Source organism: Argopecten irradians, chromosome 4 (assembly GCF_041381155.1).
Source record: "Argopecten irradians isolate NY chromosome 4, Ai_NY, whole genome shotgun sequence".
Taxonomy (NCBI): Eukaryota; Metazoa; Mollusca; class Bivalvia; order Pectinida; family Pectinidae; genus Argopecten; species Argopecten irradians.
In genome coordinates this window covers 36,741,746-36,754,140 of record NC_091137.1, presented here as the reverse complement: position 1 = coordinate 36,754,140, position 12,395 = coordinate 36,741,746, and the positions used below count along the sequence as shown (strand labels likewise).

Sequence of the window (12,395 nt, the reverse complement as noted above, 5' to 3'; positions counted from 1 at the left end):
CACTACTGTCAAGAGTTATCTGTTCTTGTTGTCATGGTAACACTCACCTGACATGGTGTCACTACTGTTGGATACATATGACCCTGTGGCTGACCTTGACCCCACAGGAGCCTGATGACTCTGGACACGTCTGATACTCAGTGTACCGTTAACTTGTGTCCTTTCTGGATTAGGCTGACCATCTGGTACATCCGTTCCTTTAGAACACAAAAGAGTATATCTCAGAATGCAGGAAAACAGATAACATTTTCACTGTACAGTTTAAAGATGCTCCACCCCTGACAGAGCATGAATGATATTTATTATTTGAACAATAATTGGTGTTTAATCGTGTATATATGTGCCTAATTAACACACAAAAAAAAAAAAATAAAATAATTTATGTCGCCTTTGATGCATGCACAACCAGTACTTCATTCCATATAGGGTATAGGGCTACGGAATTTTTTCGGGATGCAATTCATTATTTTTCATATTTTTAACTTTAAGTAAAATTAGAAGCTCAAACTTTTCAATGGTGGTAATGGTGTAAAGTAAGTACCTTTTGTTACTGAAGAAAAATACTAAATCGTCTGCTGCTGTTTATGATAGTGAAAAAATACCACTTGTCAGTGATGGAGCATCAGTTTAATGGCGATTATAAAGTGATTCGATGACACAAAACAGTTTCACACTTTGTTTATGCTGAACTATATGACTCCTCTATGTGTGAAGTCAAATCACTATTTAAGCATGAAGGATGAGGTTCTGAACATATAGAGATTATAACATAATTCTAATACCATTCGAGCGCGTTGGACTGCCGTCTTTGACCGTGAAGATATTGGTGGTTGTGGTGGTGACTTGTCGTGGACTAGCCTGGTGTAGAAGGTGTTCCTCAAGCTTCTGTCGCAGAGCATTGTTGGTATCTATACATCTTTCCAACTGGACACGCAAGTGTCGGATTTCCGTCAGAAGCTCCCTGATATCAAAACTTCCCATTGGGTTATTGCCGCTATCTGATTTTAGGAATATAACAAATAGTCTCATAAGTTTGTACTCCTTATATCAATGGATAAAATTATTACGTTCTTGCAATATTCATCATTTCATTTTTTTCTATTTAACATGTGTTAATTTGACCAATACATGAGATGCAATTTCAGTTAATATGTAATGTTTACAAATTTCAGCTAGTACAATCAGTTATTACCTTCATTCAGTTTCTCATAAACACTTAGTTCAAGTTTGAGAGTCTTATTCAAGTCTTGGTTCTCCTGAGCTTTCTCTACCAACGTTTCCATTTCCTGTTTCAACCTGGCGGATTAATACAAACACACTCTTAATTCACAATATACAGTCGGAGATATAACATATGTTTACAATATAACAACAACATATGATGGTCTGCCTGTACAGATCTCAAGTAATTAGCAAATGATTGATGTTGCATATAAGATGATGAAATATAGCTTTATATTCATAAATCAAAGGGAAGGAATATAATACTTGATTTTCATATCTCAAAGAAAGTCTGTCTGCTGATCTTACCTGTTCACTTCTCTATCACTGTGCTTGAGATGAGCGTCTAGGTTGTTATTTTGTTCCACCAGTTTACAGTTGTCCTGGTCCAAAATCTCATTCCTCTGAACCAGCCTTTTATTAGCTTCCTCCTTCTCCGCCTTCAGCTGCTCCAACTGTTTCACCTTTTCACCGAGCGAGTTTACCTGTTTGTTGTATTTCAGTATAGTGCTGTCCTTGTGACGCATGTGGTCTGCCTGCTCCTTTACTACACGAGTAAGTGAGTCCATGGCGGCCTCCTTTTCAGCTAACACTTCACCTTGCTGTTTTATCTGATCATTTTTCTTCTGTACTTCGTCCTTTAATTTTCTAACCACTTTCTCTTTTTGCTTGACAGTCTCTGCTTGATGTTGAATTGTATTCTCCTGCTTTTGTAGTTCTTCTTTCATTGTCTTTAAACAACTTTCTTTCTTCAGGATCTCCTCTTCCTGCTTTTTAAGACAATCCTTGAACTCGGACATTTTTCTTTCTCTGAGTTGAGTCAACTGTTCCAGTTGTACGATTTGCTCACCCTGCTGTAAAATGGTGTTGTCCTTATCGTTCATGATTTGTTCCTTCTGTTGTCCGGACTCGTACAGCTCCTTCAGTTTGGTCTCCTGTTGGTGAAGACTGTGTTCCTGTAGCTGTTATACAACAAACAGGTAATAGTTTATAATGTCGTTAGCATCAACAACAGAACATATGGAAATAAACATACTGTAGATTAAACATACCTATTCACTTTTATTGTTATCATTGATTTTTTTTTTTAAGCTATAAGTACGTTTACGTTTTTTCATAATCCAAATTTTCCTAAATTTTGATCTTTATTGCACACCTGTGATTTTCCACTTGTACTTTTTGTGTACTAGAATATTTTTGACTACCTGTTACTGTTTACACGCATGTAACTTTTCACACACCATAACTTTCCCATATGTACCTGTAACTTTTCACATACCTTAACTTTCCTATATATACCTGTAACTTTTCACGTACCTTAACTTTCCTTTATACTTGTAACTTTTCACATACCTGAATTTTGCTATATATACCTGTAACTTTTCACGTACCTTAACTTTCCTTTATACTTGTAACTTTTCACATACCTGAACTTTGCTATATATACCTGTAACTTTTCACATACCATAACTTTCCCATATGTACCTGTAACTTTTCACATCCCTTAACTTTCCTGTATACCTGTAACTTTTCACATACCTTAACTTTGCTATATACCTGTAACTTTTCACATACCTTAACTTTGCTATATACCTGTAACTTTTCACATACCTTAACTTTGCTATATACCTGTAACTTTTCACATAACTTAACTTTCCTTTATACTTGTAACTTTTCACATACCTTAACTTTGCTATATACCTGTAACTTTTCACATACCTTAACTTTCCTTTATACTTGTAACTTTTCACATACCTTAACTTTCCTGTATACCTGTAACTTTTCACATACCTGAACTTTGCTATATACCTGTAACTTTTCACATACCATAACTTTCCCATATGTACCTGTAATTTTTCACATACCATAACTTTCCCATATGTACCTGTAACTTTTCACATACCATAACTTTCCCATATGTACCTGTAACTTTTCACATAACTTAACTTTCCTATATACCTGTAACTTTTCACATAACTTAACTTTCCCATATATACCTGTAACTTTTCACATAACTTAACTTTCCCATATATACCTGTAACTTTTCACATAACTTAACTTTCCCATATATACCTGTAACTTTTCACATACCATAACTTTCCCATATGTACCTGTAACTTTTCACATACCTGAACTTTGCTATATACCTGTAACTTTTCACATACCATAACTTTCCTTTATACTTTTAACTTTTCACATACCTGAACTTTGCTATATACTTGTAACTTTTCACATACCATAACTTTACCATATGTACCTGTAACTTTTCATATCCCTTAACTTTCCTGTATACCTGTAACTTTTCACATACCTGAACTTTGCTATATACCTGTAACTTTTCACATACCATAACTTTCCCATATGTACCTGTAACTTTTCACATAACTTAACTTTTCTATATACCTTAACTTTCCCATATATCTGTTACTTTTTCACGTACCAGTAACTAGTCCCAAACCTTAAACTTTTCCAACATCTTAGTCATACCTGTAACTTTTTGCGTAGCTGTTCCAATAGATTGTCCTGCTGTTCAGCCCTTTTCTGTTGTACACCTGTCTGCTTCTGACTGCGAATCTTTTCATGCCATTCCCGGATAGAGACATCCTTTTCTGGTGTCGTGTCCATGCCAGATTCTCGGTGCTGCTGGACATCGGAGAGTTCCTGCTGTAGTTGTTGGATGGTCCACTCTCTTTCCTGGAGGGTGATGATTTTATCACGGAGTGTTGATTGATTCTCCTTTAGTTGCTGCTGTAACTGATGAACAGCCTGCTGTAGTTCTGTGATTGTCGTCTGCTGCTTGCTATACATGTATACATTTTGTGTAGAATCTGCAATGACATTTACAACAGTTAATTTAGTTACTGTGACATGACAATAGGTTCACAAATATGAAGACATGAGGAAGAATTTTGATGAGATTTTATTGTATGTTTTCAAAATGATAAAGCTTACAAAACATTTATATGTTGTTTTGAGAGAATTTCTAAAAAAATATTTTTTAAAGTTAAATTATGAAAACAAATATGTCTTACCAACTTATTCATAATATGGTTTGCTCGAGTGAATTGGTTAAACAACATTGTTTACCTACATTTAAAATTTAGTAAACAGAATTCCCCAAGAAGGTTTTGGACAGATTTCAAAATTCAGGCACCCTTATTAGACTGTTTACTAACCTGTTGTAATCTTGTGTCCGTCCATATCTAGTTCCAGTTGATGTCTTAACCGGTCACTGTCTTTAACGGAATGCTCCAACTTAATACGTAACTGCCGGAGTTCCGCCAGATGTTGACGTAAAAGTTCTGTATCGCTGTCCTGCTTGCTCTTTGAGCGTGGGGACATTTTAATGGGCGAGTTCTGGCCTCCAATAGATGTACATAGATTTTCATACACATTAAGTTCATCCTTAAGAGTTTTGTTTAGATCTTCCACGGCGCTTAGTCTGGAACGTAATGCCTCCATTTCGCCGTCCTCTCTCCCGGATTTTTCTAAAATACTAAACTCAACATGACGGCTATCATTTGGCATCTTACTAGGCAGTGGTGAACTGTCTTTTAACTTGAACACGGGTGGCGTAAGGGTATCATCAAACATTTGTCCGTCGGCCAAGCGTCGGTTGTACAGTTTTTCGTCTGTATCAAAAGCACTGATATAAATAGGTGAGTTCTCCTTGTCTGATCCTGAATGATTATGTGAATGATTTGGGGCTGGCATAAACTCGTCTCCAGAGAGACGGGATGAATGGTATCCTGTTGATCCCTGACTAGAATCGGCAATATCCTCAATGCCGTCGTGTGTCCTGTCTAATCTAAGATGGCTGCCGTCTGTCAAACTATTTCCTGTCATGTGACGCAAGCGTTCCGGTGATTTAAGACTACTGACTTGACTCACTTGCTCCGACAGATGTGATTGATTCGGCGATTGTTTGTGAAGTAGATGACCTCTGGACATCTTCCCGCTGGGGTTGACATTTCCGTCAGCACTACTCACAGTGGATGAGGATTTTGGAGATTCAGACTTCCTGTTCATCTGATGGAAGTGAAGCAACTCCTGATGTAACTGGTCAACAAGCAGATTTTTCTTGCGTAGTTCGTTGGTCAGCTTTTCCACCTCCAAATTCTTCTGACTGAGCACTTCTGTTAGACTGTAATAATTGATTGGGTAGAAAATTAATTCAAATTAATGTTTAGAATCCATAAAATCTTTGACCAGTAGATCATGTATCACCTAGTTTTAGATGTACTTGGTAGCTGTACATGGCATAGCATGCAAACCAGCTTTCTTTGATGTAGCCTTCCAAGGATAATATTTTTTAAGAATTAAGAAATATGATAAATATAGATTTCAAATTGGACTATTCTTCTAAGTTCAATACAAGGTGAAATTTTCGAAATTCTACTATGATGTATATCTGTACCAACCTTTGTTCACTGCGTCTTAAAACCTCATTTTCAACAACCAATCCTTTATTCTCATCCGTCTGAGGAATCTCAGAGGTCACATCCAAACTTGAGTCGAAGGAATCTATGTGACATAACAGTTTTTAGAATGGATTAGTTTTTACTAAATATACAGGTCAGGTGACTTGGAGAGTAAGTAGAAGTCCCAAATCAGATCATCTATACTACACAACAAAATAGTTCAAATGCCAATGTTAAAGAATAAAGGGTACACATTTTTTGTTAAGAAAACAATAATGAATTATAAAGACCTAATTATTATAATCTTTGAATTTATTACCTGGCAAAGTTTCATCACAATTTCTTGACTGAAAGAAATCAATATTTTTGCTTTTAATTTCTGTTATGATTTTCTGGAGAATATATCTATAGATTTTTTTTTTTGGTACAAGAACTCACATGTACTATCTGGTGAGTTTACAGATTCCTGATTAAGCTATCTGTATGAAACTTACTAATTCATCTCTCACACTTTTACATAAAATACTTCCATAGACACACAAACCGGTTAACTCAGTAGAAAAGGCCCACAGTACAATACCTACCTAGTATACATGTAGACATGTTGCGTACGATAGACTTAGACATGTCCACCTTGTGTTTCATTCCGCGGACCTGACTACAGTCGCCGTCCTGGTCCACATACACAAGTTCAGTGAGGAACGTACTCAGCTCCTCCAACCAGTAATTCAATTGAGTACAAGAGTTCTGGGTATCCGAGAGGCGTTTCTTCAACGTGATGATCTCAGATTTTTGCGACTCGAATATTTCATGAACAGATGAATTGTGGAAGGTTGAAATCTTTGCTTCGAGGTCAGCAATCTTAGCACGACTGTCATTTAGCTGTTGTTTAAGTGTTTCTGGGTTGTTTTGTTGTTGCTGTAGGAGTTTCTGCTGGAGTTTTGCGTTGTTGTCCTGGGTTTCCTGAAGACTCTGCTGTAGAGAATCCATCTGATGATGTAGGTCTTGTAGGGTACTGCGTGATACTAATGTGTCGTCTAGACTGTGTAAAGTCTGGGCATCTTGGTGCTGTTGACCAGTGGCATGCTGATTTTCCTGAGAAAAAAAAGAGAAGACAATTTAATTGACAATTGCAACATCTCAAATAAAGAAACTTTAATTTGGGGTCAAATAAGAAATTCTCAGCTCTTACTTCAAGAAAAGGAATAATAGTACTGAATAATGACACATTTTAAGTTTTACGTAAATTTAGTAAATTTTCTTCAAATGAATTTCATAAATTTTGAATGGTAATTTAAAATCAACTGATAATATAAACATTTTCTCCCTCAGAGATTTGATATCTCCACAATGTCTTACCGTTTTCTCGCTCAGAGATCTGATATCTCCACTCTGTTTTACCTTTTTCTCTCCAGAGATCTGAAATCTCCACTCTGTCTTACCGTTTCCTCCCCCAGAGATTGATATCTCCACTCTGTCTTACCGTTTTCTCACTCAGAGATTTGATATCTCCACTCTGTCTTACCGTTTTCTCACCCAGAGATTGATGTCTCCATTTTACCGTTTTCTCACTCAGAGATTTGATATCTCCACTCGGTCTTACCGTTTTCTTCCCCAGAGATTGATATCTCCACTCGGTCTTACCGTTTTCTCCCCCAGAGATTGATATCTCCACACTATCTTACAGTTTTCTCCCTCAGAGATTTGATATCTCCACTCTGTCTTACCGTTTCCTCCCCCAGAGATTGATATCTCCACTCTGTCTTACCGTTTTCTCCCCCAGAGATTGATATCTCCACACTATCTTACCGTTTTCTCCCCCAGAGATTGATATCTCCACACTATCTTACCGTTTTCTCACCCAGAGATTGATATCTCCACACTATCTTACCGTTTTCTCACCCAGAGATTGATATCTCCACACTATCTTACCGTTTTCTCACCCAGAGATTGATATCTCCACACTATCTTACCGTTTTCTCACCCAGAGATTGATATCTCCACACTATCTTACCGTTTTCTCCCCCAGAGATTGATATCTCCACACTATCTTACTGTTTTCTCCCCCAGGGATTGATATCTCCACTCTGTCTTACCGTTTTCTCCCTTAGAGATTTGATGTCATTACTCTGCCTGATAAGGACCTGTCTCAGCTGCATCACTTGATCCTTGAGTGTTTCTTTATCATCAGACGAACCAAACTTGTCAAACACACTGTCCACACAGTCAGAGCCCACAGCAGAATCTAGAGAAATGACCCCAGATGGTATGTTCTCCTGTGATACAGAGCGCTTCCGTACTGGAATCCTACTGGAGAGTGCTGCAAGGTTACTTTCACTGCTAGACCTACTACCCATTGGACTACGCTGGATCAACCCATGGTCCTCCAATAAGCTTTTGTAGTACTTCATCTTTTGTGTCTGATACCGTACTGTTGCTTCCGTAGCTTTCAACTTATCCTCCAAGTTAGTAATACGTTTTTTAGATTCCATCAGCAGTGTTTTTAGAGTTTCGGGCTGATTTACTGCAGATATATCCCCTACAACAGGGTTATTTCCCCTCGGTCGGGGGATTTGGCTGTTTTTCTTACGGGAGCGACCCTTTTCGCCGAGTACTGATGAAGCACTGACAGATGAACAAGGTTCTTCAGAAGTATCAGATGATACTGACCCTTCACGTCTTGCTGCTGAACTTTCCATCCTCAGTTTCTGTATTTCATTGACCATCTGTACCAGGATCTCAGGGTCAAAGTCGCTTCCCTGACTCTGTGCACTTAACTTCATTTGTTGTTTCAACACTGAGTTCACTTCCATTGTATGATTCAACTCGAGTGTCAACTTCTGAATTTCATTTTTAAGATCTGTGGCATCATTCGTACTTAAGTCTTTTTCATATGCCCTTAGTTGTGTCTGTAATTCACTAATAAGTCTTTCTCTAATGGCCTGTTCACTTTCTAGTCTCTCGATTTCTGAACGTAAATATGGGATACTATTTTCATCGTCGTCATTCTTCCCTGGAATGTTGCGTACGTCCTCCAATGTTGCCAGTTTCCTGCGTAGTTCAGCATTGTCTTTCTCCTCCTGGCTAAGTTGTTGCTGTAGCTGTCTGATAAGTTTACGTAGCATCGGGGCAGACATGTCCGACAAAGATTGTCGGTTCAGCTGAACATCAGAAGGTGAAGGACTCCGGTTCTTATTTGGACTCCATGTCACCGGTGAAGTTTGTGCCCCCTGATGGTACGATTCAGCTCTTCCCTCCCCCTCTACCCGTTGTCGAGACTGTTGGTCATTTTTAGACTGTAGAAGCCTGTTGTTGAGCCTACTAGTTTCCAGTTCTAACTTAAGATAATTGAGAGTTTTCTTCAGCTCTTCAATATTTTCTTGTGAAGACTCTGGTAAAAAGATTCATTATCAGAATTATAGGTAACAATTATTTTAAGTGTACAGGAAAATAATTCAACCAACATTATTACCCTAGTACTCTATTTTTCAATCATTGAAAACATTAATTTCTTGTCAAGTTTATACTTTAAAATGTAGGATAAGATTATAAAAATATTAAGCTTCGTTATCATGAAATACCATGAAATTTAGGGGGAAAAAAACAACAGAAATTTTTTGCATAGTATAGTACTGTGCTAAACAACAGGTAAGTTAATTTATATTTACAGAATACAATTAAAGTATCAATCTGAAAACTTGTCCAATATATTCAATCATTACATGTTCAGTACAATATAAATTGCCCCGCCATCTAAAATTCACATTTTTCTATTTGAAAACACGCTATTTAGCACTCTAGGTTTATACCTTTGGTTGGGATTTCTTTCAACTGTCCTTCCAAGATAGTCCTCATCTGGTTATTGTGGCGTACCCCATCCTCCAACTCCCTCCTCAGGCTCCTCACAGCAGCCAACTCCTCATCTACTACAGAGTGGTCACTGTGGATATAGTGTTAGAATTAGAGAGGCACCATAGGGGGACAAGTCATTTATTAATCTCCAGAAGTCTAACCAAAGATACATTAAATGTACAATGTGATTAGTAGTGAGTCGATGTTCAAGTTGCATTTTGATAACTTGATTTTCCCCTTTAATATTATTTTATATTATATTCTAAACATTTCAACATTTATTTGATTATAATTAATACGATAAAAAATAGGAATATTGAAACAAATAATTTAAATTCAATATATAATAAATAAATAAATATTAATGAAATGGAAATATAAATAAATGCTAGAGTGGTCAGAGGTGCCTTTTTATGGAATTATTTTTTTTCCATTATTAACATACATGTAATATCACATAAAATCTGAATGAAAATAAATCTCTTATTCAACTTTCAATATTCTTTTTCTAACATTTTTATTTCTTTTGTTCAAAGCATGGAGAAGAGTCATCAATAAACATTTAATGGCCTTATTAAATTTCTAATGATCATAATTTTCTCTTTGAACTTATTCACAGTCACATTGAATCAAATCATCCTTTATACATGTATTGATTTAAATCCCCCCATTGGGGGCCCCCACACTAGGGATTACATTGAGTCAATGTTGTATCAAAGATTAACACCTAAAGGGTTGGCCATTACTGTTATTTATCAATGAAATCCCTTTAAACTTACAACAACAAACTATCCAGATATTAATTACCAAATTAACTGCAACAAAGTGATTAACACAGACCAGTAAACATTTGTCCTATCACCCCCTATATAGTTAATGGAATCTGCCTTTTCAGACTGTTCCATTTCAAAGTCTTTCACAAGTTTAGAAATTAGAAATCAACCAAGCGTGACATCACATTTAAAAGTAGAAAATCATCATATTTTTCAGTCATGAACGTAATCATGGCCTGTTTGGGTTCCATTTAAATCTATGTTTACATCAGCAAGGGTATAATATGTTATTAAATCAGTCCCACTGGATTAACACTAATCCATAGGCCAGCTGTCAGCAGGAATGTCTGACTTTATATATGTCTCAGTGGTATAATTGGAGATTTAAATCTGCATTATATTTATATTTGCTTTGGAATAAATAAATGTAAAGTGAGAAACTTATTTAAGCAAGGTTAACGTTCATATCTAGTACATAAACATTATAGACTGTTGTTTGTTAATAATCGCCTTGGACAAGGTGATAGACAGTTTCTATGAAAGGCTGGTGGGTAGATACAGTATTTCAGAAGACATTTGAGCATATTAAGATGGTTGTGAGTACTATATATTTTTGCATTTATTTATATGTATCCTAAAAAACAACTTGTTAATTATGACAAGAAAACATAATAAACACCATAATATACACCATGAGCTTATCTCCTCCAAGCCAAAAGCAACATACTCCCTTAACAAGCAGTTTATCAAGTCCTGCTTACCAAAACCTTCCTAAACGGTGACCGGTTAATTGTGCAGCGAGGCGAAGCTGACGCACGCTTACACTTTTGAGTTTGCCGAAGTTTGACAAAACACCGATTTTTCAAGTCTAGCTCAATGTGTTTGAGATGTCGTCTGACTATGACTGATATAACATCCTTGGGAGCCATGTTGATTATATAATCTACGCTATAGATCCATATCGCCATCGATAGATGAAACAAATTCATGGTGTTCGATGGATATTAGTAGATACTCTACAATGTATTTGTACAGGTGACGTCGTAGACTGTCAACTACACGTGGATTATTAGCGGTGCATGTTTTATAATACACATGATAAATTCTCAAAGAACAAAGACAAGAGGAAATGTTTTTATAAAATGACCTCTATCAGAGGGTCTCACGCCCGTCCATACCCAAAGACTCGATCGTAGTATGACGAACATAGGCACAGAGGTAATGTTTACATTTGACAACCATCATTTTTAACAAAAATGAAAGCACGTCGCCCCGTTCGCGGGATATTTTCCCGTTTCTTTATACAAATTGTTAATTTAAAAATTGTTTGAATCATATATAAATATAAAACATGTATATATCTCCAAAATTCACATTACACGTAATGTTGCGTCAAAATGTAAACAAAAGCCATTCTTTTAAAAAAAGTAGTCCTTTTACGTTGCACAGAACCATACGCAAGTTCAAAGTTCGATGTTACCATGCAGTTATGGTAAACAAAATCGGCTAGTATCAGCGTATAGTGACCAAGCCTTGTACTTTTTTGCATTAACCACAAAATATACACCTTGAACTAATCCCTCCAAGCCAACACACTTTTATCAAGTCCTGCTTACCTCCCTTAGTTACACCTTCCCTAAACTGACCAGTTAACCACATCCTGCTAACCTCACCTTACTTTTGTAACCACACCCTCCCACATTGACCAGTTCATCATATCCTGCTTACCTCCCCTTACTTTTGTAACCACACCCTCCCACATTGACCAGTACATCATATCCTGCTTACCTCCCCTTACTTTTGTAACCACACCCTCCCACATTGACCAGTACATCATATCCTGCTTACCTCCCCTTACTTTTGTAACCACACCCTCCCACATTGACCAGAACATCATATCCTGCTAACCTCACCTTACTTTTGTAACCACACCCTCCCACATTGACCAGTTCATCTTATCCTGCTTACCTCCCCTTACTTTTGTAACCACACCCTCCCACATTGACCAGTTCATCATATCCTGCTTACCTCACCTTACTTTTGTAACCACACCCTCCCACATTGACCAGTTCACCATATCCTGCTTACCTCCCCTTACTTTTGTAACCACACCCTCCCACATTGACCA

The 12,395-nt window shown here is 37.0% G+C and overlaps 1 protein-coding gene across 7 annotated transcripts in view; it reads right to left on the bottom strand.

The window, feature by feature from the left end:
- The window catches only part of LOC138321519 (myomegalin-like), a 77,606-nt gene that overhangs the window by 11,633 nt on the left and 53,578 nt on the right, over positions 1–12,395 (bottom strand). For all 7 annotated transcript variants that reach the window (XM_069265259.1, XM_069265260.1, XM_069265258.1 and 4 more), the window contains 10 exons: positions 9,452–9,582; positions 7,739–9,033; positions 6,227–6,737; positions 5,643–5,745; positions 4,398–5,365; positions 3,709–4,049; positions 1,531–2,183; positions 1,193–1,296; positions 783–998; positions 48–197 (listed from right to left, as the gene is read on the bottom strand). In XM_069265259.1, coding sequence (XP_069121360.1) covers positions 48–197; positions 783–998; positions 1,193–1,296; positions 1,531–2,183; positions 3,709–4,049; positions 4,398–5,365; positions 5,643–5,745; positions 6,227–6,737; positions 7,739–9,033; positions 9,452–9,582 — 4,472 coding nt within the window. The remainder of the gene's footprint in view (positions 1–47; positions 198–782; positions 999–1,192; positions 1,297–1,530; positions 2,184–3,708; positions 4,050–4,397; positions 5,366–5,642; positions 5,746–6,226; positions 6,738–7,738; positions 9,034–9,451; positions 9,583–12,395) is intronic.